At 54.1% G+C, this 25567-nt stretch overlaps 1 protein-coding gene across 2 annotated transcripts; it reads right to left on the bottom strand.

Moving 5' to 3' along the window:
* On the bottom strand, positions 1-24671 carry MNT (MAX network transcriptional repressor). Of its 2 annotated transcripts, XM_085240814.1 has the most exons (6): positions 24420-24671; positions 17756-18308; positions 15640-15681; positions 14820-14931; positions 2999-3191; positions 1-1512 (listed from the first exon to the last, which is right to left on the bottom strand). In XM_085240814.1, exons 1-6 carry the CDS (start codon positions 24493-24495, stop codon positions 797-799), a joined length of 1692 nt encoding a protein of 563 aa, XP_085096940.1. In that variant the 5' UTR covers positions 24496-24671; the 3' UTR covers positions 1-796. The 2 variants fall into 2 exon arrangements, with proteins under 2 accessions (XP_085096940.1, XP_085096941.1); XM_085240815.1 differs by lacking the exon at positions 15640-15681.
* Positions 24672-25567: the final 896 nt, after the last annotated feature.

Consider the following 25567-nt stretch of genomic DNA (forward strand, 5'->3'; position numbering starts at 1 on the left):
TTAAAATAATAAAAAACAATACTTTTTTTCTTTTTGACATAGCTATAAAAATCAAGTCATTTATAAAACTGCAACAAATGAAGTCCGGTTGTGTATTCTTTTTCCTTTTATTAAACAGGACAGAGAACTTCCTTAAAATGCCATAACAAGTCACAGTGATTGTAGATGGTTTTTTGAAATGTAATATACTGATGGGAAATATCTCAAACGTTCAATTTGCTTTGCTTTTGTCACTGTCTGTGTACCCTGGTCCACCAAACCATCTAACGTAGTTTCTTGTTTAGAGAGGACACTGTGTCTTCTTCCTCCAAAACTGAATTTTGACTAATAATCCTGCAAAATAATCAACCTTACAAAAGGCCTTCTTCAAATGTTATATTTATATATATATGTATATACATATATATACACACACATACACACATATATATAAATATAGACTTTATGATTTTTTCCCATTCTACACAACGTCTCAATAAAGAGATCAGCAGATTTATTCTACAAAGAAGCAACACATAAAAGGGGAAAATTAAAGTCTTAAGAACATCATAACCATATTTCACCGATTACACATAAAAGGAAAAAAAATCACCATGAACAACTGTCTCTTTAGTTTTCTCAGATTAACAAAACTCAAGTGCAGAGAGGCCCCTCTGGCCACGCCAGGCTGCCGGGCAGCAGGACAGAGCCCTGCACCCTGCCGCTCTGCACCTCAACCCGCGGAGTCGGACGTGGTTGGAATGTACGGAGTTTAGGAAAGGTTCCCAGCAAAGACTTCACCTTCGGACGATTCTCCCTAGGCCAGCTTCAGCGTGCTCACTGGGAATGATGGCATGGTTACCATAGTTACTGGATTTAGGACCGTTTGCCCAACTAACTGCGGGTGATGGACAACTTGGGTTCCCACGGCCGGCTTGGCCATCACCGCTTGCTGGCCGAGACTTGTGGTTCCATTCACTTGCTGGTGAGAGATCGTGTGAGCGATGTGGCTCACCACGGGCTGGCTGACGGCCACGGGCTGAGGGTAGATGGGCAGCTGCTGGCCGAGGTGGGCCATGTGGTTGATGGTGGCCGGGTGCACAGTGATGTGGCCGATAGGCTGAGCAGCAGTGGTAAGTTGCACAGGGCTGGACGTGGAAGGTGCAATGTGAGCAATGTGCTTGGTCTGTGGACCCTGAATGACGTGGTTGACAGTCTGAATGACCGAAGCGTGGGTAGTGGCGGTGTGGGCGATAACAGTCGATTGCACTGTTGAAGCCGCCACGATGTGAGTCTGTGCTGGGACAATCGCCTGCGGCTGGACCAGTGCTTGTGTCTGGATGGAAGGCTGTGCGTGGGCTGGGGGCTGTTTCTGCTGGATAGACAGGTGCTGAGGCAAAACCGCCAGGTGATGGGAAGCAGCGTTTGAAGGGACGGCTTTCAGGAGCTCTGGGTGCTGGCGCTGGGCTAGTTTTGGTAATGAGTTCACAGGCCTGTCATCTTCCATGTCTTCATCCATGTTGTCTTCGCCCTCTGGAAAACGAATGAAATGAAGAAACTCCCATAGAAAGAAAAGAAAAAAAAAAAAAAAGCAGAGCATGAACTGGGCTAAGCAGCCTCTCCTACAGGGCAGGACAAGCGGCAGGGAGGACAGCAGGAGGAGTCGCCGAGCTGAGGGAGAGCAGCACAGCACAGCACAGCAGGCTGCACTCAGCTCAGCTAGAGAGGTGCTCGCAAAAGGCTGGGAGATCCCACTTGGCAGGCAAGAGAAGCAACTTGAGCTGAGTAGATGGACAGAAGCTGGACTGAGGAGTGCTCTCTGCACAAAGAGGAAAAGGATTTCTTTTCCTGGTATGTTGTTCTATCAGTTGTAACTACTCCTCCTGCTCCAGAGCAGAAAGGAAACAGTGATGAAGAATCGTGGCAGCAAGTTTACTGGCCTGGTTCTGGAAAAAGAAGTCTCCATTGATCCTACAAATTAATGAGGCAATGCTGACCTTAAGGAGATTAGGATCATCAGCAGGGCATTCTGCACTGCCTGCTCTAAAGCCAGTCATGCAGTAGAGATTAAAAACCTCAGAAGATACAGAAGCAGCAGCATAACTGGGGAAGACACCTCCCTTTTGCAAGCCCCACGGTCAGTAGTAGCTTGAAGAGAATGTTTTCAGCAGAGGCCAGCTGGTGAAATGAATGGCTGATGCCTCAATTTACAAAGCTCTCCAACTCTCAGCTTCCACCAGCTTACACTTGGAGATGGTCTGGAGCATATTCAAAGGTGATGAGCCCTGTACAGGAATCTGAGTGAACCAGAAAGCTCAGGTTTTCCCTTTCTGGGCACCTGCTGTGCCATCTGCCTGGAGCACCACGAGCAAAAGCCACTGCGATTTTAAGGAATTGCTGCAAATAGTCAGGAACTGCTACAGCCTTCTGATCTCTGGAAAGCAAAGTGCTGTCCATCCATGACTGCCTGTTCTTCCTGTGCAGATCACTGGTTTGGAGGAAAGTGCCCACTCTCCTAGCTCACAAAAACTTCTCACTGGAATAGCATGCTTGATTTTCATTAGCATCATTTATTTTCACTGTGAATCTTTCTCGTGCAATGTAAAGGCTCGCTAAGTTGGTCAAATGCTACAGCGACCTCTCCTGTACCAATTCCTTCTTCTCTGTGTGGCTGAATACCTTCCTACCTTCGTGCACAAATGTATCAAGACACTTATAACCCAAATCAGCTTTAATGAGCTGTACATTCTGAAAGCAAGGAGCCTCATGCCAGACACCAGCAGAATGAATGTGCAAACCTGTACCTTGGGTTTATGTAACACAGTGGATGCATGATTTTCAGTGTACTTTACACAAGCATATTATTAGGCCACCATCACCGACTACAAAACGCTGGAGATCCTTTTACTTAATTCTGAATGCAGAGCAACTGTGATGGTGCTAAATGAAGATCCCCACCACCCACCTCTACGACAGCGCTGTACAGTGATGGTTACAAGGAGACAGAAATTGTGGGTACCTGACGCTGTGGAGGTAGATGCCTGGTCATCCTCTGGCTGAACTGTCTGTCGAACAATTCTGTCAATCTCCATGATGTCCATCCACTGGCTCAACTCGTTCTTCAGTTCTGCCAGCCGCTGCTGGGTGGCGATTTTCTCTCTTGCCAGCCGCTCCATCTCATGCTCGTATTCTTTTTCCTTTCTCTTTAAAGTCTAAAGACAGAACAAAGTAAAGAAAAAATCTAAGAAAAAAAACAAATGTAATCTATGCTAACTTGGTCGTTGCCACATTCACTGCTGGTTCTCTTTTATTATTAGTTACGCTGGCATAGCTGCATTCAGGTATAGTTATCTCTTCCAAGTTCACGCAGAAGGGAAAGGACCTGGCCACAAAAACCTATAGGGATGCCTTGGCCAACCACTTTCTGCTTTCTAAAGGAAAACTAATGAGTCTCCGAAACTGAAATGGTTAACCAGGTCAGATGTGAGTCACTTCAGCTCCAGAGGAGCAGTCTACAACTCCATAGGAAAAGCTGCAGAACTTCACCACCAGCAGTCAGCCCTCAGTTCTCAACATCAGTCTGAACTCACCTGACTCATGAAATGTAAAGGGGATTAAGGCTTACTGCAGACTGCTGGAAAGGCGTGAAGGAAGCACGATGGGTGCAGCTTTCTCCTCATCACCAGGTAGAAGAAAACGCTTCTACTACATCTATTTCCAAGCACACTTCAGGAAAGCGAGCATGTACACAGAGCAGTGCTCCTGCAGAGCAACTAACTGCTGGCCCGCTGCTTGAGAAGGGTGAAAATCCCCCACATCCTTGCACTGAGAAAGAAGCTCTGTGCAGAAAACTCAGCTCTTATGTGGGATGATAAAACCACAGACAAATTGAAAGATGAGGCGCAGAAGAACAGATAGCATCTTCTACTAAACTAACTAACAGTAGTCATGAAAAAATGACAAGCTTCTGGGACAGGAACTTAAATAGGTCTACACATGATGACAGTGCATTTCTGTAACCTCAAGTTGGTCAGCACTTAAAACAGGAAGAGAGAACTTTGACACGGACAAGAAAAAGCATTTTTTAAATGCTAAAACACATTTGTATAGCACATGATCATTCCACACATGTAAGTGGTGATGAAGGCTTTTGGATCCACTCACAGCTGAAGCCAGACCCACACACTTGTTCCAAGGGCTGTTATACTGCAAAGCACAGGAATTTTTTACAACAGCAGTAGTGTCACAATAGAACAACTCTATGCAAAAAAAAACAAAACAACCCACAGTCACAGCAGTTACATTTATTTTTAAAATAAGCAGCAATCATACTGATACTCCTTGCACCTAAGCCAAATCTTTGGGATCTGCCAATAGAATTGGCACCTATGGCTGGAGCTGAAATGGGCAGAGAGGACCACCAGAACTACATGAAACAAAGTAAGGAACAAACCTTCAATAAAGGAATTCGTACAAGTGGCCGACCACCTGTCTCTGCAGGTCTGAAATGTCACTACGCAGAGGCACCTGCGTCCAGGACAGCTGAGGATCTGCAGCTGCCATCTGAGCCACTGCTCCCACTGGGAGCACCAGCAATGGCTGTGCTGAGGGCTCTGACAAAGCCCCACCACCAGGCAGGGATGAAGCTGCTGCGATGCAGGAGCTCAGCCCGGCCCTGGGGCCTCCAACCCAACTCCTGACTCCTGCCAAGGCGGTGCTGCTCTCCCTGGTCCGCCCCACTGCTCCGCTAGGGCTGTGCCCCTGCAGCAGGGCTGGGGTTGGCTGCTGGGAGTTGGGGAGTTGCACAAAGCTGCAAGCTCTGGTAAAAAGGAGCCGATGATTTTACTCCAGTTTGTGCAGGTTAGCCTCTGCTTGAAATCAGGAGCAGAGTCCACGCAGGGCACGCAGGAACAGTGTGCTGCAGACGTGAGCATCCCTTTCATTTCCATTTCCCAGAAGGGAAGGACAATTCTGAAAGCGAAGGCTGTGCCCGCGAGTGACTCAGCCGCGCAGGCCAGCGGGGCTTTGTGCAGAGCACAGAGCAGTCCCAGGGAGACGTGCCTGCCTGGAAGCCGCATTTGCCTTTGCTACGCAAGGAATGGGATTTTCCTCCTTTGCACGTAGCTCTCAGCTGCAGAGCAGCCTTTTCCCACACGGATTATTACAGTAAGCCCAACACAACCGCAGCGGCAGCCAACAGCCGCAGTAGGAGCTGCAGTGCTGTGCGCTTTGTGCCCACTCTTCTCCCCGTTTCGGAGCCGTTCCGTGATCCTCGCATGCTTCCCACTGCCACTGCTTGGTAAACAAACCAGGAACAAAGTGCTGCTGTCACCCCACCGCAGCGGCCGTTTGTCACTGTAAGGAATTTTCCATTTTATAGCTGGCTGTAATTAAATTGCTTATTCTTATGTCAAGATTGAGAATAATGCTCCCACTGCTTTCTCTATGCCTGCCTCAGGAATAATGCTAACCCTGTGCTGGAATCAGGGAGGTTTAAGAGGCCTTATTAAAAAGCTCCCCTTATAGGCATTACATTAGCAATTTAAAAACTCACTTTCAATTATGAGCTTTTCCAAAAGCATATTTCAGCTGTTGTGCTCTACTACACGGCATCCACTGATTAAAAATTCCCCATCAATGAGCAATCATGGAAGTGATTTGTAATTCTGAACCAGATTCCCTAATTCTCTGCAGCCGTTGGAGCAGCTCTGGAGCTCACGGCTGTGGGAGCTCCCTGCAGTGCTGCCCCAGTGCAGCTTCCACACAGCACACAGCCCAGTGTTGGGCTGCCCATGGCACGCAGTGCTTTGACTGCGGCACGCAATGAATGCAGCTCAAACCTACGGAGAGGATCTCGCTCCCACAGGGACGGCCCCGCTGTTACACACCTCTGTGCTGTGCTCACTGTGGTACTTTTGGGGCTCTGCACTCATCACATCAATTCCAGACATTCCTGCTTTGAATCCTGCTACGTCTTCCGTGAAGTTCTTCAGGTGCAACAAGCAGTTTCTTTAGAACCCAGCACCGAAGCGATTCCTTGGCCAACAAAGCACAACCTGCAGCAACGGAGCAAAGCCCAAACACACCTGAACACCAGCGCCCATCCCATCCCTGCATGCACCTCAGCACCAGCTGCCCCAGGCAGCACCAGCAGCAGCGCAGCCAGAGCTGCACGCAGAGCTCTGGAGCTCCACAGCCCTGCCGAGGGGAGCAGCACCAAGCAGGACCGGGCCCTGCAGCAGGGCACCATCCTGCTCCTTCTCCAAGAGCTCTCACTCCGCTCTTGGGAAAGCCCCAGCTGGTTGCCACGGGAACAAAATCCTCTGTTTCCATGGCAGCTGCAGCACTGGCTGGCTCTCACAGATGTGGCCTTGCAGGCTGCCGTGTGCTCCACGGCTTCTGTTCGGCACAGGGCTGTGGTCCCAATGCCCCAGGGTTGGTGGCACAGTGACACGCTCCACACAGAGCTCCTGGCCGTTACCACATGGGTCCACCTGCTCTGGGCCAGGCTGCAGGTAGCATCGCTAAGGAACACACGGCCTGCAGCTGCAGCGGCAATCCAGCATCTCTCGAAGCACTGACAGCACTCATGTGACACCTCAGTTCATGCAAAAATAACATCTGCATTCATGGCTATCAAGAGCCACTGTCTGCTAGCACCCTACAAGGAATCCTGTTTGCGGAGGGAGGAGAGGAACGAGGTGCAGAATTTCAGGCTGCTTAACTCTGGTTTTGCATTATTTTCAGCCTCCTAAGCAATCAGAACTAATGCTTCACACAAGCACCGAGACCATCCTCAAACTCAGGAGACGAGCACTGCACGCTGCTTCACTCCAGCCCGGCCCCAGAGGCAGCCCTGCCCTGCAGACACCTCCGGCCAGATGCAGCAGCCTGCAGCACAGTGTGCTCAGTCCTCAGACCGCAGGACCCGATGGGCCATTGGCCAGCAGCTCGTGGCCCAGCTTTTCCATTTGTTTAACCCCGGACAAGGAAGGCAGCCAAAGAGTGCTGTTATATTCTCAGATGTGATTTCACCCTCACATGCATGCAGTGAGCACTGTGATTTCAGGAAACAAGCACACTGTTTGCTGCAAGAGCTGCCTTGGCTCGTCTGCAAAGGACGAGAACTGTGCTGGCGTTGGGTCGGTGCCCGTGGCGCTTCTGGGCACCCTACGCTGCTCCCTGCAGTTCACAGAAGAGAGAAATATCCACGTAGAAATACTTCACAGAACCAGAAATCTGTCTGGAGCAGAGAATCGTGAGAAATGAAAACATGCAGTGTTTGCATATAATTAGCACTCGGGACTCCTGATAAAAATACACGTTGGGCCACAACCTCTGGAACACAACTGAACTTGAAACAAGGCTATCTACGGGCCAGAAGGATCCAGCTCCCACAAGCACAGCTGGAAATGAAGCCCAGAGAGTTACTGGGACAGAAGGTAGGGAGGATCCAAATCAGGAAGACAAAGAATAAATTCAGAGAGGATAAAAACCAACCAACAAGCCAAGCAGCTGGAACACACAGCACAGACACAACCCAAGCAGAGGCACGGCTGCTCCCAACACCAACCACCAGGACTCTGCTGGTCTCTACCAGCTCAGTAGATCCACCCTGCGCCTGGACAGCACTTTCAAGGCTAAGAGAAATCCGGCATTAAAAAAAATACTGAAGTATTGTTTGCAATGACAAGGCATTAAGTTTGGCTGTGGGTTTTGTATATTTTTTTTTTAATAATCTCTGTGATTCAGGAATTACAAGACATTTTCAATGCTAATAGATACGGATGCCCAAAATACCTCAAAATGCTGTGCTGGTTGTTATTTAGAAACCTATCCTAAACAAACTGCTTTAATTTGGCTCTTGCGGCAAATATGTCAGTGGTATAACTCTAACAATAACCTGCAAGCTAAAACTAACAGCACTGCATTGCAGGTAGCGATCGTTACTGATGACAAACTCACTGGACTGGGGACTCCTAAGCCTGTCTGAGCCTTGCACGGACACACAGCTGGCAGCTCCAGGAGGCAGCAGGCAGCCACGCTCCAGCACAGCCACGTTCCTTAGAGATGGGGAGGGATCAGCGTGGGGGCACACTGCTTCTACTTGCTGCAGGGCTCTGGTTGGAGGCATCTCACCGCGGTGCTGTGGGCGACAAAGCAGGGGCTGGATGCGTCCTGAGGCAAACACAAGGCAAGAACTTCCAGCCCGAACCTGCAGGCTCAGAACAGCCCCCAGTGCCCCACTCTCCCACACCACTTCTCCCTCACGGTTTCCCCACTGCGGTGTCCAAGCAGCCCCACCTACAGCCTACAGATCAGATCTGGGTCACCGGCAGATTTCTGACCACCTCCTGCCCTCGCCACCACGGCCACAGAGGGAGCAGGACGAGGCTCAGGGCAGCGCACAGAGCCCAGGGGTTCCTGCAAACAACTGCCTGCGTAAGGCCACAAGCCAAAGCCGTGCGTGCAAATGGAAACCTGCCTTCATACAAGCGTTTGGGGCTGTGAGGATGGCCCTGGGCCAGGCACCCCTCCTGCTCTTGCACTCCTCACTGAATGTCTTCCCTTCTCCCGGCTGGAAAAGCCCCAGGACACCTCTGTGCAGCTGTACAGCAGCCCACCCCAACGCTGCGCACCACGCTGCAGGCTGACTGCTGCGCCCCAGCAAAGGCGACGGCACCACGACCGACTTAAACAGAGCAAAAAGAAGCCAAATACAAAGAGGACATCCTACAGCATTTTTGACTGCTTATGACACGAAAGGCAAGACAGATAGCTGAAAGTGACAGCAGTTGGAAAAAGAAATCCATTCGTTCTGGTTTGATGCGTGTGCCCATCCGCTGCTAGGAGCAGTGCTGCCTGCGCCTGCACAGCTCTTCCTGGCAGCACTGGGGAAGAGGAAGGGATCCTGTGGTCACAGCAGCACCTGAGCAGGGCTGGTGGCCCCCAGGAATAGCAGGGCAGCCCACGGGCAGGGCCAGCAGCACCACTCAGCACTGACAGGTAACAGTGAGCTGGGAGACTTTAAAACTGTACCCTTATTTCCACATTCTCCAGCATAAGTTTTATCAGCATTCCTATCACAGCGCTGTGACACCAAAATGGCAACAGGCTGGGCTGATACCAACTTTCAGCTGCTGTGTTGTGGTTTCAAAATCCCCCTCATTTGCTGCTTTGCAGCTGACAGTGTCTGGCAAGACAGCTGCTGCCAGTGTGACTGCATGGCGCTGCACAACATGGACTGAGCACAGTGATTACTTTTTCTTGTAACCACCGGTCTGTAATTTTATTAGGTCACCAACTACTTCACAGTAATTTTAGAGGAGCAGCACATACCTTGCTATCTGCCACAGGACTCCCAACTGCCTCCATAAAAAGCAGAATTGCAGACCAAACCCAACACTCACTTTGTGGACTTTTTGTTTTTTTTTTATTTGGGGGTTTTAGTCTTATTTTAAAGGCAGGTGACTTGTGCAGTGCTACACCTCAAACAAAGCCCTGCTTTCGCCACACCATGTGTGCTCCCTCCGCTCCCAGCACACTGGCAGCACACAGCCATGGGCTGCAGCAGCCCATCCCTTCCCGGCCCCAGGCTGTGCAGCACTCACGGGCTGTTTCGGTCTTACAACCTTGAGTGCTTCAGAAGGTGCTCCCCAGGCCCGGAGCCCCCAGAGGGATGGGACCCACCACCACCCCTGGGGCCGAATCAATGCTCCCACAGCTCCAGGAGGAACAGGAACTTGACTCCCGTGGCACAGCACTCCCATGCCCTAGTTCTTACATTTCACCTTTTAACGCAGGCTCCAACCTCTGTATTTTTCTAAGCATCAGTTTTTAAGATCGTATTTCTCACCTCTTTCTGAAGTTTACAGATGATACCATACCCTTGTGGCACGACCACAGCCTATTGTTGCTGGAAGCTGTTATTGCGGTGAAATTCAAGCTAATTAGACAAGATAGAATCAATTGATCGGGTCAGGTAAACAACACAAAGGGGTGCTGCTGCATGTGAGAGCTGCTCACATGAGGGAGGCACTGAAACTGCAGACTGACTCAGGCTCTTACCAGACAAGATTCACAGAAGATACATATCTCTGCTGGTAACTGGCACTGAATTAACAAAAAAAAACCAAAAACCAACCAACCAGAACCACCAGTTACAGTCGTATTTTCATTTTGAGGAATTTAATCAGATTCAGCATTGCAGTTCGGCCTTATGAATTTTGATCAGTACTCAGCACTGCCTGAGTGCAGATGAGCTCTGGTTCTCTCACCAGAGTAGAGACCACATCTAGCACCAGATACATCAGTTCTGCCTGTGGCACAGCACCTCCCTGTATCAGTGCACTATGGGCTTTTGTTTAGGAATGGACAGAAGCCCTTTTCCTGCCTGGGATAATCACTTTATTCCCACGTCACAGCCGTGCCCACTGGTCTGAGCTAGCCAAACACCTCCTTTCCTTTGCACAAACAGCCATCTGAGACCAGTGACACTGCCCTTGCTTTAACCTCAGCCCAAAGCAGTTACACCTGACAAAGGGGAACGGCAGTGCTCTGGGCAGCACACAGCAGACAGCTGAGGACACAGTGGGGATGTGATGCGAGGTCAGCTAAGGAAGCCTGCCTTTGTAATCAGAAAAGGAAATTGGGCACCGTTCCCTCAAAGTGAGTGATGCAGCAATTTATTTGGGAATCCAAAGAGATGTCAATTACCTTGAGCCCAGTGCACTACCACTATTTCTTTTAGCCAAATTCAGTGAAGTTGAGTTTTGGTAGCTCCTGCAGCTGGAGGGTCTGCATCTCGAGACAGCAAGGGGCTGCCACCTGGTCACACAGCACCTGTGCGACTTTGCCACTCATTTACAGATCTTTTTTAATGCACATAAACAGAAAAAAATGGATTGTTTTGCAACAAAAATTCCTCTAGGTGCTTACAGGGAGGACTGAGGCACCACGAGCTGAGGTCCCTGCTGGTGTCAGTGGCTTTGCAGCAGTGCTGCTCAGTCAGTGGGTGCAGGGTAGAACATAAACCCCAGCTCCTGAGCTAGGAAGAACCACATCCCTCCTGCCTCTTTCTCTGGGAACAGATGACACAGCGGACATGATACAAATCCCAAATTCATTTCATAGCTACTTTCTATCTCTAATCCTACAAGCAGCAAATACAACTGCCAGATGAGCTGTATGAACTTGTGAGCCAAGTGCACAGCAAATGCTCCTCCGGCACAACTCAAGCCATGCACGGTTATCACAGCACCTTCCTCCACCCAATACCTTTCCAAACACTGTGCTGAGCAGTGCACAGCAGCATGGATCACAGCATGTCCCACTCCGAAGACTTCAAAGGATTCTGCTCTTTGCCCCTCACAAGGTCTGGGCAGCTCAGTTCTGACCAGTATTTTCTAAGCACGTTCCTGTTCGATCAGCACTTGGCTCTGCTCTTAGTAGGAAGTTCTGCCAGCCAGGCCCTGCAGCGACCCCGGTCTGTCAGCTGCAGCTCCACGCTTGCAAGCTGCTTGCTTTGGCTGTCCTGGTGTCACCCAGTGAGCTAATCGCCTGGATATGGTGTCACACCAAATATGCAATGGGAAATAACCCCTGAAACTGGAAAGTGTTCAGGTACCATAGCGACAGGCACAGTCTGAGAACACAGAAGAGAAAACAGTCTTGCTTAAGGGCTTCAATTAGCTTCCAACTAAGATGATTACAACATTTCCTAGGGGGCGAGGAACCCTTCGAAGAGAATTAAATCAAAACACCCAGCTGTGCCGAGTTCTGGCCATGAACTGTCCGCAGCCCACTGCCCTGCGTTCCACTCCTCGGCACTGGCAGCGCCTTCTCCAGCACCGGGGCACAGCTGCTGCTGCCCGGGTTGGTGCCAGACCCATCCTGCTCCATGCCAGGGCTGCCCAGGCCCAGGGCACTCAGGCATACCTTCCCCAGGCAGACACCCACGTTTCATCCCACTGCACTTCTCAGTGTCACAGGAAGCACCCAGGAAGCTGCCAGTAGCCCTGCAGTGCCGCCACTGAGTTCTGCAGGAGGTCAATGGGTGGCAACCACATGCAAGGACTGCAGCACACGGCATCACGACGCACGGGGACGATTCCCTCACCCAACGGCCACAGAGCCGGGCTGCAACAGCCCACGCTGCCTGGAGCCAAATCACCATTTAAAAGGATTATTAACTTCCAGCTGCGTTCAGCCTGATTTCCTTCGCGCAACAATGTGCTTAATTGCAGAGATTCTAATTTACTCTCTTAGAGCACAGGCCTGACTCTAAGGATAAATTAGAATGGCAGCACCACGGGAAGTTTGGAATTCAACTTTGCGACTTCTCTGATTTGATGCAGACACAAATATTCAAATCCAGCCAAGGAGACAAGCACCTCATTTGTAAGAAGTTCCAGCTGGAAGAGGGAAAAAGAATTTTGCAGGCAGAGCGGCTGCAGCAACCAGTACTGCCGTGCTCCTCGTGGGAGAGCATCAGCCCAGCAGCACCTCGGGGCCACGCACTGCACTCCTCCCGTGCAAGGCTCATTTGGTCGGGTTTTTTTTCCCTTCCGTAAGAAACTACCTTGCCACACTGAAAGAAGGAGCGTTGAATTTTAGCGCTCTTCTGTACTCCCACGTTCTCTTCGCAAGGCAGAGGCAGCACCGAGCAGCACCCAGCAGAGAGCTGGAACACAGAGGTGCAGGCAGCTCTTTGGCCAGTCCCGTGCTCCCACCTGCTGATCGAGATGAGCCCCACCGATGCTCTGCAGGCAGCACCTGCGGGGCTCATCCTGGCCCCATCTGCAGCCTGAACCCCGTGCACTTTGGTGAAACAGAACGGAGCTAAATCCAAGCCAAAGTCAAGGCAAGAGGAAAAAAAAAAAAAAAAAAGCCTTATATTTTTTTCAAGTCAGAAAATTCAAATCAGGTTCCCAGCAACCTGATTCTTTCAGGCACACATCTGCAGCCTTCAGCAGCACCCCGCCGAGGGCAGCACGGCTCCGCCCCAGCCCGACGGGGCGGCCGCCGGCACGGCGCTCCCAGCAGCGCAACGCAGCGCAGCGCAGCGCCAGCCGTGCCGCGCCCAGAGGCTCCGCGGGCAGCGCGCCAGGCCTCCGCTGCGCCACGTGCTCGCTGCACACGTGGCCGAGGACGCGGCCAGGAGCTCCCGGCAGGAAGGAGGCCGGGCCGGGCTGCACGGGGTCACCGCGACCTTCGCCGCCGCCGCCGCTGCGCTCCCAGCTCCTCTGCGCGGCCCTGACCCGGTTCTGCAGCCGGTCCCGTTGTGGCTGCGGCACGTCCGCAGGCCCCCGCCGCCCAGAGCTGCCTGCTCGTGCAGCCTCCAACTCAATGCGTTTCCCAACGGCTCTAGCGAGGGGAGAACGAGTTGGCCGTCCCCGCTGACATCCTCACAGAGAATCGCGAGCTGCCCCCAGAAGCACAGGATACAAATTCTGTCAGAGAACAACGCGCTGGCAGACAAAGCAGCGCTCACAGCGGCACGCATAGCACGCAGCGAGCCAGGAGCGAGCAGTGCTGCTCAGGACGCCGGGACTCCGGACTCAGCTCCTGGTGCACCTGCAGGTGATGTGATCACTGCCTCCCCCGGCGCTAACAGAAGCCCAGCTCCATACTGACACCAGTCTGAAGCCCAATGAAACGCTCCAATTGCTTCTGATGCCTGTTTACAACGCAACCACAACTCCATAAGAGACCTTTTGAAGCAACACACATCTTTTCCTTTTTCACTTGCCCCTCCCTAGTGGCTGGGCACCATTAGAGTTTGTCTGGTTTCCAGGTCCCAAAGGTTCTGCAAGGGATGTCACTGGTCAAGGCTACACGGGAGAGCCGAGCTGGTCTAATTCTGAAAGGTAAGGAAACGCAGTGCTGGCAGGGAATGTCCAGTACTTCTGAACAGAAGAATAACGCAGTACTTCAGAGACACTGAGAAATACAGAAAGAAACAGAAGGAAACTGACAACGCATGAAAAGCTCAGCATTCTTTATCCCAGCCAAAACACACGAGGTCTATTGGCTCTCTTCACTTGCAAGACGGTGCTATGAATTTGGCTTCCATTTTCTATACAAATTTTACTTGTGCTACATGCTCTTGATATCACCACCACAGAGGACACTTCTTAAGAACCACTTCTGTGTTATAATTAACCACCTTTTACAAACATCAGGTGTGCAAAACACCTCAGCGTAAGAACAACTCAACTTGCAGTGTCAGTTGACAAAACTGCTGACAGTGTCAAACATGACAAGGATAAGCAAACAGTGATGCTTATTTCACTCAACCTGCAATCACCACAATACAAATTGATCTTTATTTTCTTCCCAGGCTCTTTCTTGGTCCCCGTGCACAACTTGACCTGACATGACCTGCACATCTTCTCATCAAAGCGTTGAGAAATTCAAGGCCTACCCATCTTGGTTAAGCAAACTAAAACCTCCCCGAAACACACGGATTAAAATTCACCTTAGTCCAAAAAGCAGTACCATATCATGCATTTATTTAGGCAGGATCCCCTTTTTCGGACCATTTAGGTTATCTGCTGCACTAAGGTGAAACTGCCTGAAGTCCAACACCATCACTGGTACGGACGGCTTACAGTTACCCAAGGAATTCCTAGGGTAAGGAGGCTGCATGAGGCAAGCTCCCCTAGAAGATCAAAAAGGCCTGGAAATCTGGAGCTCAGAAGTGACCATACTCAACGGGGCTTTTTTCCTTTTCAATCCAGAGCAAAGTTTTACTTGGCTTAAGAAAGCTGGCACAGTTCCCTGTTCCAGCGCACAGCGCCGTGCAATGGCCACCAGCAGGGACCCGACCGCCACCGTACCTGGATGTATCGCAAGGCACTCCTTAGGACGCTGAGGTTTGAGGTCTTCTTGTCGTCTACGTTGGGGATGTTGCGTTTTAATGTCTCAAAGCATTCTTTCAAATGTGCACGTCTAAAGAAAACACAGGTGGTTTGTCAGCTTGTGTTAGCGCACACCGGAAATCAGTTTAGCAGAGGGCTGAAGCTTAATTTGGGCCTTAATCCAGCAAAGCACGTGCACGTGTGCATAGCAGTCACTGGGACTACCTGCATGCTTAAAACCAAACCATCCCAATCCAGCAGGCAGACTGCTTATACGGCTCCGATTCCAGCCCTCCCTTGGTAGGAAACTGCTGTGCTGTTGTAAATAACGTATCACACCTCCCTGCACTGTTGGTTTCATCCCGTTTCTGATTTGGCTATTTGGGCTACAAGTGTCAGATCAGGAACCTCCACTCTGTGCTCTCAGTGCACGCTGGGCTCTGCTCTTGGTTACTTTACTGCTTCAAATCAAAGAGAAGTTACGCCGTTATGCACGTGGGGATTTACTTTGCAGGATCAGGGCTTTGCAAGGTTATTGTAATGCAGTTATGCAGATAAACAAAACGTACTGAGAAGCAAGAGATGCAGAATCGAGCCGTAAGAAAGCAAAGCAATACTGCGAGGTTCGTTAAACGTAACTAAGAATTTTGTCCAAGTCATTTGTTAAAAAAAAAAAAACAACAAAAAACAAGCCCAAGGCAAACAAATATTGACAGACTACAGGCCGAAAAACAAAAACCAAAATGTGAAACGGAATTGGGAAAAAAAAAACAAAACAAAACCCTGGCTTTCTACGCACCTGTTTTTCTCCAATTTATTATGTACTTCCCTGGTCCCAACCCTGTAACCCAAACAGAACAAAGATAAACTCAGTGTCAGGTTTAAAACTATTGCCATTCAGCCTGTACTTTCAGCAGTGTGTGCGTCTCAGACAGAGGTAATATGAGAACAACAGCATTGTTGAGATACCACTGGTTTGGAACTACTTGCATATATATTCCTCCCTACGCTGTATTAAGGTAAAATCCATACTTCACACACATTTGTGATGGGATGAGCATTACCCACGTACTGCACACGGGATCCAACAGCTAACAGCATGATGTGCCCACATAAGCTCCCAGCACCAGGAGGGGACAGTGGGTGTGCATGGTGCATTCACACAGCACTGGCAGCCCAGATTCTGACCCATTTCTGATCCACGCCTACACTCCAGCGGGGTGAGATTTACGCAGTCGCAAATTAAAGTTTACACGACTTGGCAGACATACTTCAAACCTCTTTCATTTCTGCTGTGCCTGAAATAACACAGCCCAACATAAATATGGAGTGAAGTAATCCAGGAATCCTGCAGGCACTGCTCAAGGGAAAGCCAGGGTCAGCCTCTGGGGGGGGATCTGGGTTGCCCCCCACCTCACAGAGCACAGGAAAACTTTTAGGAAAAGCCAAAAGAATTCTTGCAACCATAGGTTTTCAGCAACAATGGTGATAAAACAACAGGCATTGAATACTCAGTGCAAAGTGGTCGACAACACACCAACAGTGAGGTGAGCACTGAAGGAGGTTGATAAATATTCAATAAACATCCAGGTGTTTAAAAATAAATATTTGACAGCCTTTTCCCAGGAAACATTTACAAGCTGGAAAAAACATCCTTTCTGTTCTTACACCCACCGAACATCAGCAATGCACCCCTGTGCCACCAGAAGCTGCCCCGGGCCCACACACCCATCTGCAAAGAGTGAGCTCTCAAAATCAGTCTTTCTATGAAGAATTTTATCAGCACTTTGCAAAGGTTTTCATCCTTACAAACTCTTAACTACACGGTTTCCACCGTTCCCTCTGTGCACACTGGGGTCTCTGTGCTCCAGAGGACACCACGAACCCCATCCTTGCCCACAGCATCGCCCACCTCCTGAGCCCGGCACTGCTCCTCGGGGCAGTGGGGCACCCATGGCTCTGTGCTGCTTCCACACAGCTCCCACTGCCACCAGCTGGGGTGTGGAGGAGCAGAGCAGTGCTGTGAGCCAGGAGGCAGCACCAGCAGCACATGGCCCCAGCACCTCTGCTTTGCTGCCCAGCCGCAGGCTGACACCAAGGATGCACGGCAGCCTGAGACCACAGAGGTGGGCACAGTCCTTCTGGGCACGGCCTCACAGAGACATCCCTCAGCGCAGGAAGCGATGGAATGGTCATGGAAGTGGTAACAGGGATGGAAGGAAGGACTGAGCAGAGTCCTGTCAGCTGTCCTGCAGAAAGGAGGACTGCAGGAGCACGGGAACAGGTGAGAGACTGCTGCAAAGGCAAAGGGAACCACTCGTTCTCGCAGAAACAACACAAGAAGTAGCAGCGGGCTATGTGCTGGGATACTGGACTCTGGATCCCATAAGGAGCGCTGGCCGACCCAAGTCCATGAGAACAATGAGACAAGCACTGACCACGAGTGTCCAGCCACGAGGCCCGTCCCAGGCAGGGACACATTCAGCAGCCGTGCATCCCCTCTGGCCCCAGGTGCTCTGGAGGCCCTCACTCCCGACAGCAAATAGCAGCCACAGGGAACTGTCCTGGGAGACAGAACTGCCCAGAACTCAGCACTGCCTCCAGGCACCGGGGCTGCCGCACGATCCCCCCAAACACTGTAAGCAGAGATCTTCTGCCAAGAACACCGGGCGCTGCCTGGGGTCACACAACCAGTGTGGGACTTGCTTCCTAACGCCGCTCCGGCTTGGAAAAACAAAGCTGTACACTGTGGTCAGGGGCAAAAAATGAAAAACATCAAGCTGAGAAATCCTACTATCAAAAACCACCAATCCAGCCATCCAAACATCCACTGATCTCAGCACTTCTGATCTGAAACTCCACAAAGCAGCAGCTGCTAAGGGCCGACGCAGCGTTCAGGACCTGCGCTCACTCACCCTCCGGGCCTCTTCTTCTGCTCGCTGGGTTTCACGTCCTCCGCCGGAGCCAGCTTCAGGGCCCCGAGCGGCGGGGCCGGGTGCGGCACGGGCTGGGGCTGGATGGGCTGCGGGACCACGTGGTGCTGCGAGATGGCCAGGACGGGCGCCGCGTAGTGCTGCAGCTGCTTCGGGCTGCCCGCCGGCGGCGTGCCCGCCTTCCCGTCCGGCAGCAGCGCGCCCGGCGGCCGCTGGATGACCGGGGCCACGGAGGGCGGCTCCTTGGCGACGCCGGGGGTGCTCACGAGGGGCGGGTGGCGCTGAGCCAGCGGCGGGGACAGGGCGGCCTGGGCGGCGGGCTGCGGCGGGCTGGTAACCACGGGGATGGGGATGACGGAGATGGGGGCCGCCAGCGGCGGGGGGGGCGGAGGGGCCGGGGCGGGCGGCGAGATGGGCACCAGCAGCTCACCCCGCGGCTCCTCCGGGGGCACGGCGTGGTTGGCCCGCGGCACGGCGGCCTTCCGCTGCTCCTGCTCCCGCTCCAGGCGGAGCTTCTCGTGCTTCTCATCCTCTTCTGAAAGACAAACCAGAAGACGGTCACTGACTGGGCTCCCCCGTGTCTCCCACCCACAGCCCTTACGAAGGCAGCACGGCGCAGCCTGCGCTTCCAGAGGCCTTAGGACCAACGCCGAGGTCCCGCTGCGTCCAAAGCCCAGGCCGACCCTTCGCTCTGCCTGGCCATCCCAGCGTGCGGCACGTGCTGCCCGAGCTCCGCCACACGCAGCAGCCAGGGCAAACACAGTGGCTGGGGGCCTGCAGCCATTGCAGACAGTGCTCCTGGGGTTAAGCGGCCCTGTTTGGTGCTGCCAAATCCAACCCAACCGGCTTCACACCGACCTCACGCTTCTGCTGTGACTTTACTCGAGCTCCTAAAACTCGCCCTGATGTGTATGTGTTCCCGTATGTTTTTAGAACGCCAGACAAATTAAATGCAGTGTGTGGCCGGACTAGCAAAATAAACCTCATTAAACTTGATCCAGGCCTCCGGCCCTAATCACGTGAACATGGCACCAGTTACAATTATTTATCCAAGTTCCACGGCGCCAGGGGCCCCGGCACCCAGACACAGCCTCCAACAAACAGCTCCAACGCTGCCCAAGGAACTCCCTGCGTGCTGTTCAGGCACCTGCGCAGAGCTGAAGAACAGCACGCTCACAGCCGCTTCACGCTGGGACCTCCTTACAGCAATATAGAAATGCCTTGGGAAAAGCCAGGATGGCACAGGCTGGGCAAGGAGCGGTACGGCCCAGGGAGGGACAGAAACCCCCAGCACTGCTGCAGGGCTGTGACATCCCAACACGGCATGCCGGCACACTGCTCCGTCCCTGCAGCACTGCACAGGAGCTGCAGGACAGCTGGAGCCGCCCCAGTGCTGCCGGCAACGTTCCCCAGCATCAGCAGAGCAGCAGTGAAACTCCTACCACACGTAATTCCCATTCACTGGGCAAGCTGAGAGCACAGCAAAGTAAGGTTACACGCGTGCACTGCTGATCAGAAATATTTATGTAAATGTCTCTGCGAAGCAGGTGCAGCCCTCGGGCTGCTGACAAGCTGCCAGAGACGCCTTTGGTGCGGCAAACATTGAGCTCCCTTGAGCTGAAGGGTTCACTTCAAGAATAGCTTTAGCCAAAACCTGACACCGTCTGACTTCACTGGCAATAAGGCACTGGGCTACCAGCCCCTCCTCGGAGGGCTCAGGGTGCCTGCCAGCAGTCTGTGCGCGGGACACGAACACCTCAATGCTGTGCAAGCTGTAGCAATCTCTGCCTTCTGTTCCCTTTGCAAACAAAGTAAAGACACCATCACAAAGACCCTCAGAGCTCTTTCTTTTCTCATAGGAGCTAAGTTCCCCAGCTTTCCCTCACAGGGCTGCAAGGCTCCCACCCGCTCACACCTCAGCCCTCAGCCTCGCCGCCCACAAGTAACGTGGGTGACAGCAACACCGGCAGCAAGGGGAGCACACAGCCAATTTTGTCACAGAACAGCACAGAAACAGGGTCAGCAATCCCTCCCCAGTTAGCTGCTGCTATTCTGGGGTCTCGCGGTCCAGGAATATACAGTGCCAGGGACTCTTAATTTCATTACCTAGTAATCTGCCAGGTTTAAAATTATCTCCTCGCTCTGCCTGTGCAGGGAGCACCTCCCACCCACAGCAGGACTCGGGGTGACAGGGGAGATGCTGGGGCTGGCAGTGCTCAGGGTACAGCAGCTCGTACCTGTGGCCTTCTGCAAATGCACCCCATGAGCGCTCCTCTAAAGGGATTGTAAAGCTATCTTTAATGCTCCTTTTTTGCACTGGGGACATAATCAATACTCATTATTTATCAGCGGCAGTGCCTTTGCAAAATGAAGCTTACCTCTGAGTCTGCTCAGAGAGGGTCAGATGTCCTCAGAGCACCGTACCCCACCACCAGCTGAATGCGGGCAGAGCCACAGTGCTGACTCCCACTGATTCCGTTAGGAGAGGCCAAGCGTCCTTCGGGCCCCTGACTATCTCTGCCATCAGCTGCAGATGCTCTGCACTTCTAACAGTGAACACTCCTTAAGCTTCTATGAGGCAGAGCTGCTGTCTGGACCTTGGCGCTCTCTTCTAAGCAGTGGCAGAAGTCAGGAGGAAAAGCTCACACAGACCGTGCAGAGAAGAGTCAAGAGCAGACCTGACCCAGCTGTCCAGCAGTGCCCGTCCCGGCGTTTTGCCAGGCAGTGCTCCAGCTCAGCTGCAGCGCACACCTCGGGGGTGACGGCAGCCAGTGCACATCGCTGCTGCCAGTGCTTCTGTGGGGGCCTCTCCAGCCAAGCAGGGGATGGGCAGCAGAAGGCAGAGGAGATGGAGAGCTCCTGTTCCCCATCCCACCGTCACCCCATCACTACGCGGAGCAGCGCAACGCCTCTGATTGCTCATTATCAAATAAATGAGGCGCCGCTTCCTCATTCCTGCATATAGCAGAGGCTGTTCTGGGCTGCACTCGCAAGGGGAGGCCAGGCACAGCACAGGGAAAGCGCAGTCTGAATCAGGGCTGAGTCATCCAAATGTTGCTGACATAAGAGGATACGGCAGGAACAGCCGCGGCGCTTCCCGGTGCCTGGAAACGAGCCGGAGTGCCGGCACACGGCGGGCCCTGATCTGCACGCCTCTCATCTGCAGGTGACGTCAGCAGCACCCACACAGCCCCCGGCCGTGCGAGCAGCGCGCTGCCCCCCTCCCCCCGGCACAGGGAGCCCCGCACCCCAAACCCTCCCCAGTCCCACCAGCTGCTGCTCACTGGGAACCGAGCCTGGCTGTCAGCCCGCGTCACGGTGCCCCGCTGTCCTTCCTAACGCACACCGCATCCTTACGGAAAGGTGAAGCCGTATGTCAGGAGTGTGCTGGGGACGAAGGATGGGAAACGCTTTCCGATGGGGCCCAGGGCTGGCGGCACACCGCTGGAAGCAGAGCCATCCCTCCTGCGATCTGTGTCCCACTATTAAACACCTCCAGGCCCACCCCGGTCCGTGCTGAGCCACCTCGCTATCGTCATGCACACTTCCCACACCTTCTCTGCAGGTGTCACCACTCACTGTGAACAACCACCTCGAATCTCCATTTTCTCAGCCGGATGACTATGACACATTTACGTCCTATCAGCAAGAGCAAAGCAAAACCAGCCTTCATGCAAACCGTGCCTCTGTAGCACCAACCGACACCGACATCAGTGGGATGGGCCTATCTGCAGCTCCCAGAAACCACAGTGACCTCAGCATCCAAACCTGAGACAAACCAGAGTGGTGAGATGACCCTCTTGCCCGGCAAGGGACGCAGGGCACGGACACACCGTGCTTCTGCCAGGGAGAGAGCCTTTCCCTCCACCAAAGCCATGGAGGAACATGGGAAGGTTGGGAAGGCCTCAAGAAATCTCGTGGCTTGCCTTCTAATCCCCAAACAAGAAGCAACCATCCCTAAATAACAGATGGTTCTCAAAGCGACAACTGCTCACACCGCCACGGACAGTTTATATCGTGCCCAAGTTTGATATTCCGTGTTCAACCGAAACCCTCTCAGTCTCAGTGGGTCCACACAGCTGCGCTTCAGTGACATTTCTTACATGAGAGAAGAAAGAAATGAGGTACGCTTAGCAAGGGAAATGAAAATGGATCGGGACTGCCAGAAAACCAATCCAGCACCCCCTGCCCAGGCTGCCCTGCCCACGGCTGTGTGCAGCTCCACGGGCAGCTCTGCAGCCAACTGGGCTGCTCTGCCGTCTGCACGGCTTCACCTGGACGTGTGGTCACTGAGCTCTGCTGATGCAAGGTGCTGTCTCAGGGCTTTTCTGCCAGGCATCAGCATTTTTAAGAAGCAGTAAGTAATGTATTCTGATGAGCAGTTATTTTCAAGCTGAGCAGCTTCTGTGGTCAGAGCAGGACATGGCACTGAGGGCAGCCAGGACCCGGTCCCATCTTCTACAGGGTGCACAAAAGAAACTGTGAAGAACCACTGCCTCCCTTCCCAAGCCTGGGATGGCTCCAAAGTCTGCAGAGACACAGAACAATGGTGTGCTTTTAGCGTGCCAGTCAGGAAAGGGTGGTAAACCCACGTTCTTGAGAGGAAACAGAGCCCAGGTGCCTGCTGTGCCCACAGAGCAGAGCTCTGAGACCCAACCTGAGCCTTGTGGGTGTGAGCGGAACGCTGAGCTCAGAGCCATGTGGAACTGCTGGCACTGCACCAACTGGAGCCAAAGCCGATAGATGCTGGGTGACTTTGTGCCACACACTGAGTCACGGCAGAACCAGATCCCTGCATCAACCACACGGCCTCGCTGGTCTGGAGCTCATGTAACATTCCTGGGTTCCCATGACCAGGACAGTGCCGAGCTTTTGTGCCAGGGCTGTGCAGGAGCCGTTGTCACAGGATGCTCTCACTCACCAGCTCTCTTCAGTGGAATGAAGGAAAATAGAAAACTACCCTTCAAAATCCTATTTCCACAATTGAGAAAAGATAAACTGAACAGTATCTGCTCATCAAGTCACGATCCATGTGTGCAGGAGCCAAAGCCTTTGCCCATCACCCTTAGCAGTACCAGCACTGTTACCTGCACCAGCTCCATGTCTGCATGGATGTCACTGCAGTTGCAGTGCTACAGTTCCCCAGTGCTGACTTTCTCCCAGATTCCATGTGTGGTCTCCCCTGTGGAGGAGCCAAAGCTGGCCACGTCCTCCCACAGATTACATCATCACCACAGCTCTGCCCATTTCCATAGCCAATCTCTGAACCTACAGCATCTCCCATGGGCACTAAACACACCTTCCTCATCCAAAACGCACGATCTAGGTTTGCTCGGCTCGCTGCAAATAGACGAGAGGCTATCCCGCATCACAGGCAGGCCTGCAGCACATCGCCACCAGTGAGGAGCTCCTGCTGGGCACAGGACTCTCCAAGAAAGACACCTGCCCACAGCACCAACACTAACACCGATTTGTGTCGGGTGCTGCCAGGCCCCCACAGAACTTCTTCTGCAGCAACGTGACCAACCAGTGTGTGGGGCCAGCAGAACCAGGGAATGCTTTGTGCTGCACTGAGAAAAGTGAGAGTATTTGGAGCCGCACAAACATTCAGGGATTGGTCTGGAGACGTCATGAGTTACCCAGTGCTCTGCAGATGCACGGGGCAACCCAGTATTTGCCTGCAGCCCCTATGGCACTACTGCCGTCCCTACCACCAGCAACCGGGGGAGCAGCCTCTGACCTTCAGCACAGCCAATGCTGCAAATCAGACAGCAACCCAGGCGCAGGGAGCAGGAAAGAAGAAAAAGACACCCCTGAGTGCACATTTCGGCGTCTTCAAGGGCTGTTCTGGGCCACGCCAATGGGAAATCCCCCAAGCACGCACGGCAGGGGACATCCCACCCAACCCAGGTGTGCCACCAGCAGTGACACGGGATGAGCCAGAAACCCTGTGCACCTCTGGGTCACTGCCCACGCTGCAAAGTTTGAGGAAAACGGGCAGGAGCAAAGCAGAGAGCACAGCAGAGGAGTGTAGATGGGGAAAAAAATTAGAAAACAAATACGAGTTGCTTCGGTTACATTTTTGTGGGGATGTGTTTTTCCTCGATTATAAAACGTTAACCTCAATTCGGAACCTTGAGACACCCGCTAATTCAGTCCGACGTCTCTGGAGTTTGCAAACAACAGACAAAGGAGCTCTGGATTTGCGCCTGTCTGCGCGCGGCAGAACAGCGGGGCCGCGGGCAGCGCGGTGACAACGCACGAACGGCCCTTCTGCCGCATCGCCCCGCTGATGATGAGTCACGCCGGAACAAAGAGCGGCTCCGCGCTCGGGGGCTCCGGGGGGAGAAGCGGCGGCCGCCCCGCCCGAACGGCCGTGTTGCGGTGGGGCGGGGCGGCCGCCGCTCCCCGCGGGAAACCGGGGCGTGGCGCGGCACCGCGCACGTGGAAGGAGGGCGGGACCGATCACGTCACCCACCCCGCCCCTCCCACCGGGGCGCGCCGCCGCGCTCTTTGCGTGTCCCCGCGCGGCGGGGCGGGGGCGGCCCCGCGTTCCCCCCCAGCGCCCGCCGGACCCCCGCCCGACATCCCCGTTCCGCGCCGCTTCGACCCCCGCCCGCCCCCCGGCTGTCGCCCCCGCTCTCACCACGTGCGCTCTGCTGCTGCTGCTGCGCCTGCCACTCGAGGAAGCGGGCCGCCTCCAGCAGCGTCTCGATGCTCATGGCGCGGGGCCCCCGGCTGCCGCCCGCCGCCTCTCCCGCCCGCGCCGCCCCGCCCCGCGGCTCGCCCCGACGGCGGCGGCGGCGGCAGCAGGAGCAGCAGCAGCGCTGGCGACAAGATGGCGGGCGGCAACAGAAACACAACAGGCGGGCGCTGGCGCGGCCCCGCTACTACGCGGCGGCCGGAGGAAAAACGCGGCGCGGAGCGAAGCGCCGCGCGGACGGGGCGGGCGGAGCGCGGAGGGGCGGGCCGGGGCGGAGCGGGGCGGAGCGGGGGCGGGCGGAGGGCCCCGTTGGCCGCGCGGGGCGGAGGCCGGCGTGGGCGAGCGCCGAGGCCGGGGCGCGGCGCCGGCGGCCCCGCGGGAGGCGCCGCTCCGGGCCGGGCTCCGCGCCGCGCTTTGCGGGCCGCCCTCCCCCCGCAGTGCGCTGGCGGCGCCGCGCGAGCTGTCAGCGCGGCGCGGGCCAATGGGCGCGGAGGACAACAAGGCATGGAGCACCTCCACATGGGCGCCCCGCGCCGCCGCCGCCCGCCTTAAAGGCGCCGCACCGCGGCCGGGCGGGGCCGGGACCCCGCGGGAGAGAAGCAAAAGCGAAAGGAGCGGGCGGGGGCCGCGCGCTGCGGGAGCGGTGCGGCACTGCGGGGCACTGCGCGCACGTGGCTGCGCGTCCCGCCCGTGTTCCCTCGGGTTGGCGGCGTGGGTTTGCCCCAGGGTTAAGAATGTACCATTATTTTTTAGACGCGTTCGTGATGGAATCGGCTGGAGAGCGTGAAACCTGCGGCTGTAGGGAGCCGGGGTGGGGGTTGGGGGAGGGCGGACTCGGGGATCTCCAGACGTCTCTTTCAACCCCTACGGCTCTGGGACTCGTTGCGGCTGCTTTCTATAAGGAGAAGCTCGGTCAGGGCCGCCCCCGGCCCCGCGCTCCTCCCGCCGCTGCGCGGAGCTACGCGAGCCGCGTCCGGCCGGTGCGGGGCAGCCCGAGTCCTGCCGGCAGCACCGCCGCGAAGGGGGCCGTGGGGGACAACAGCGAGCAGTGCCCGCTCCTCCGGAGCACCGCTAGGAGACGGCCCCGAAGC

This window comes from Meleagris gallopavo, chromosome 21 (genome assembly GCF_905368555.1).
Source record: "Meleagris gallopavo chromosome 21, MGAL_WU_HG_1.1, whole genome shotgun sequence".
Lineage (NCBI taxonomy): Eukaryota > Metazoa > Chordata > Aves > Galliformes > Phasianidae > Meleagris > Meleagris gallopavo.

Bases quoted from the DNA above. Each gene is read 5' to 3' on its own strand.
- MNT (XM_085240814.1), bottom strand. From the start codon at position 24,495: ATGAGCATCGAGACGCTGCTGGAGGCGGCCCGCTTCCTCGAGTGGCAG. The intron at 15,682-17,755 runs GTGAGTGAGCGC...TTTGGGTTACAG, and splicing joins CAGAAGAAGAGGCCCGGAGG to GGTTGGGACCAGGGAAGTAC. The intron at 3,192-14,819 runs GTACGGTGGCGG...TTCTGTCTTTAG, and splicing joins GTGCCTTGCGATACATCCAG to ACTTTAAAGAGAAAGGAAAA.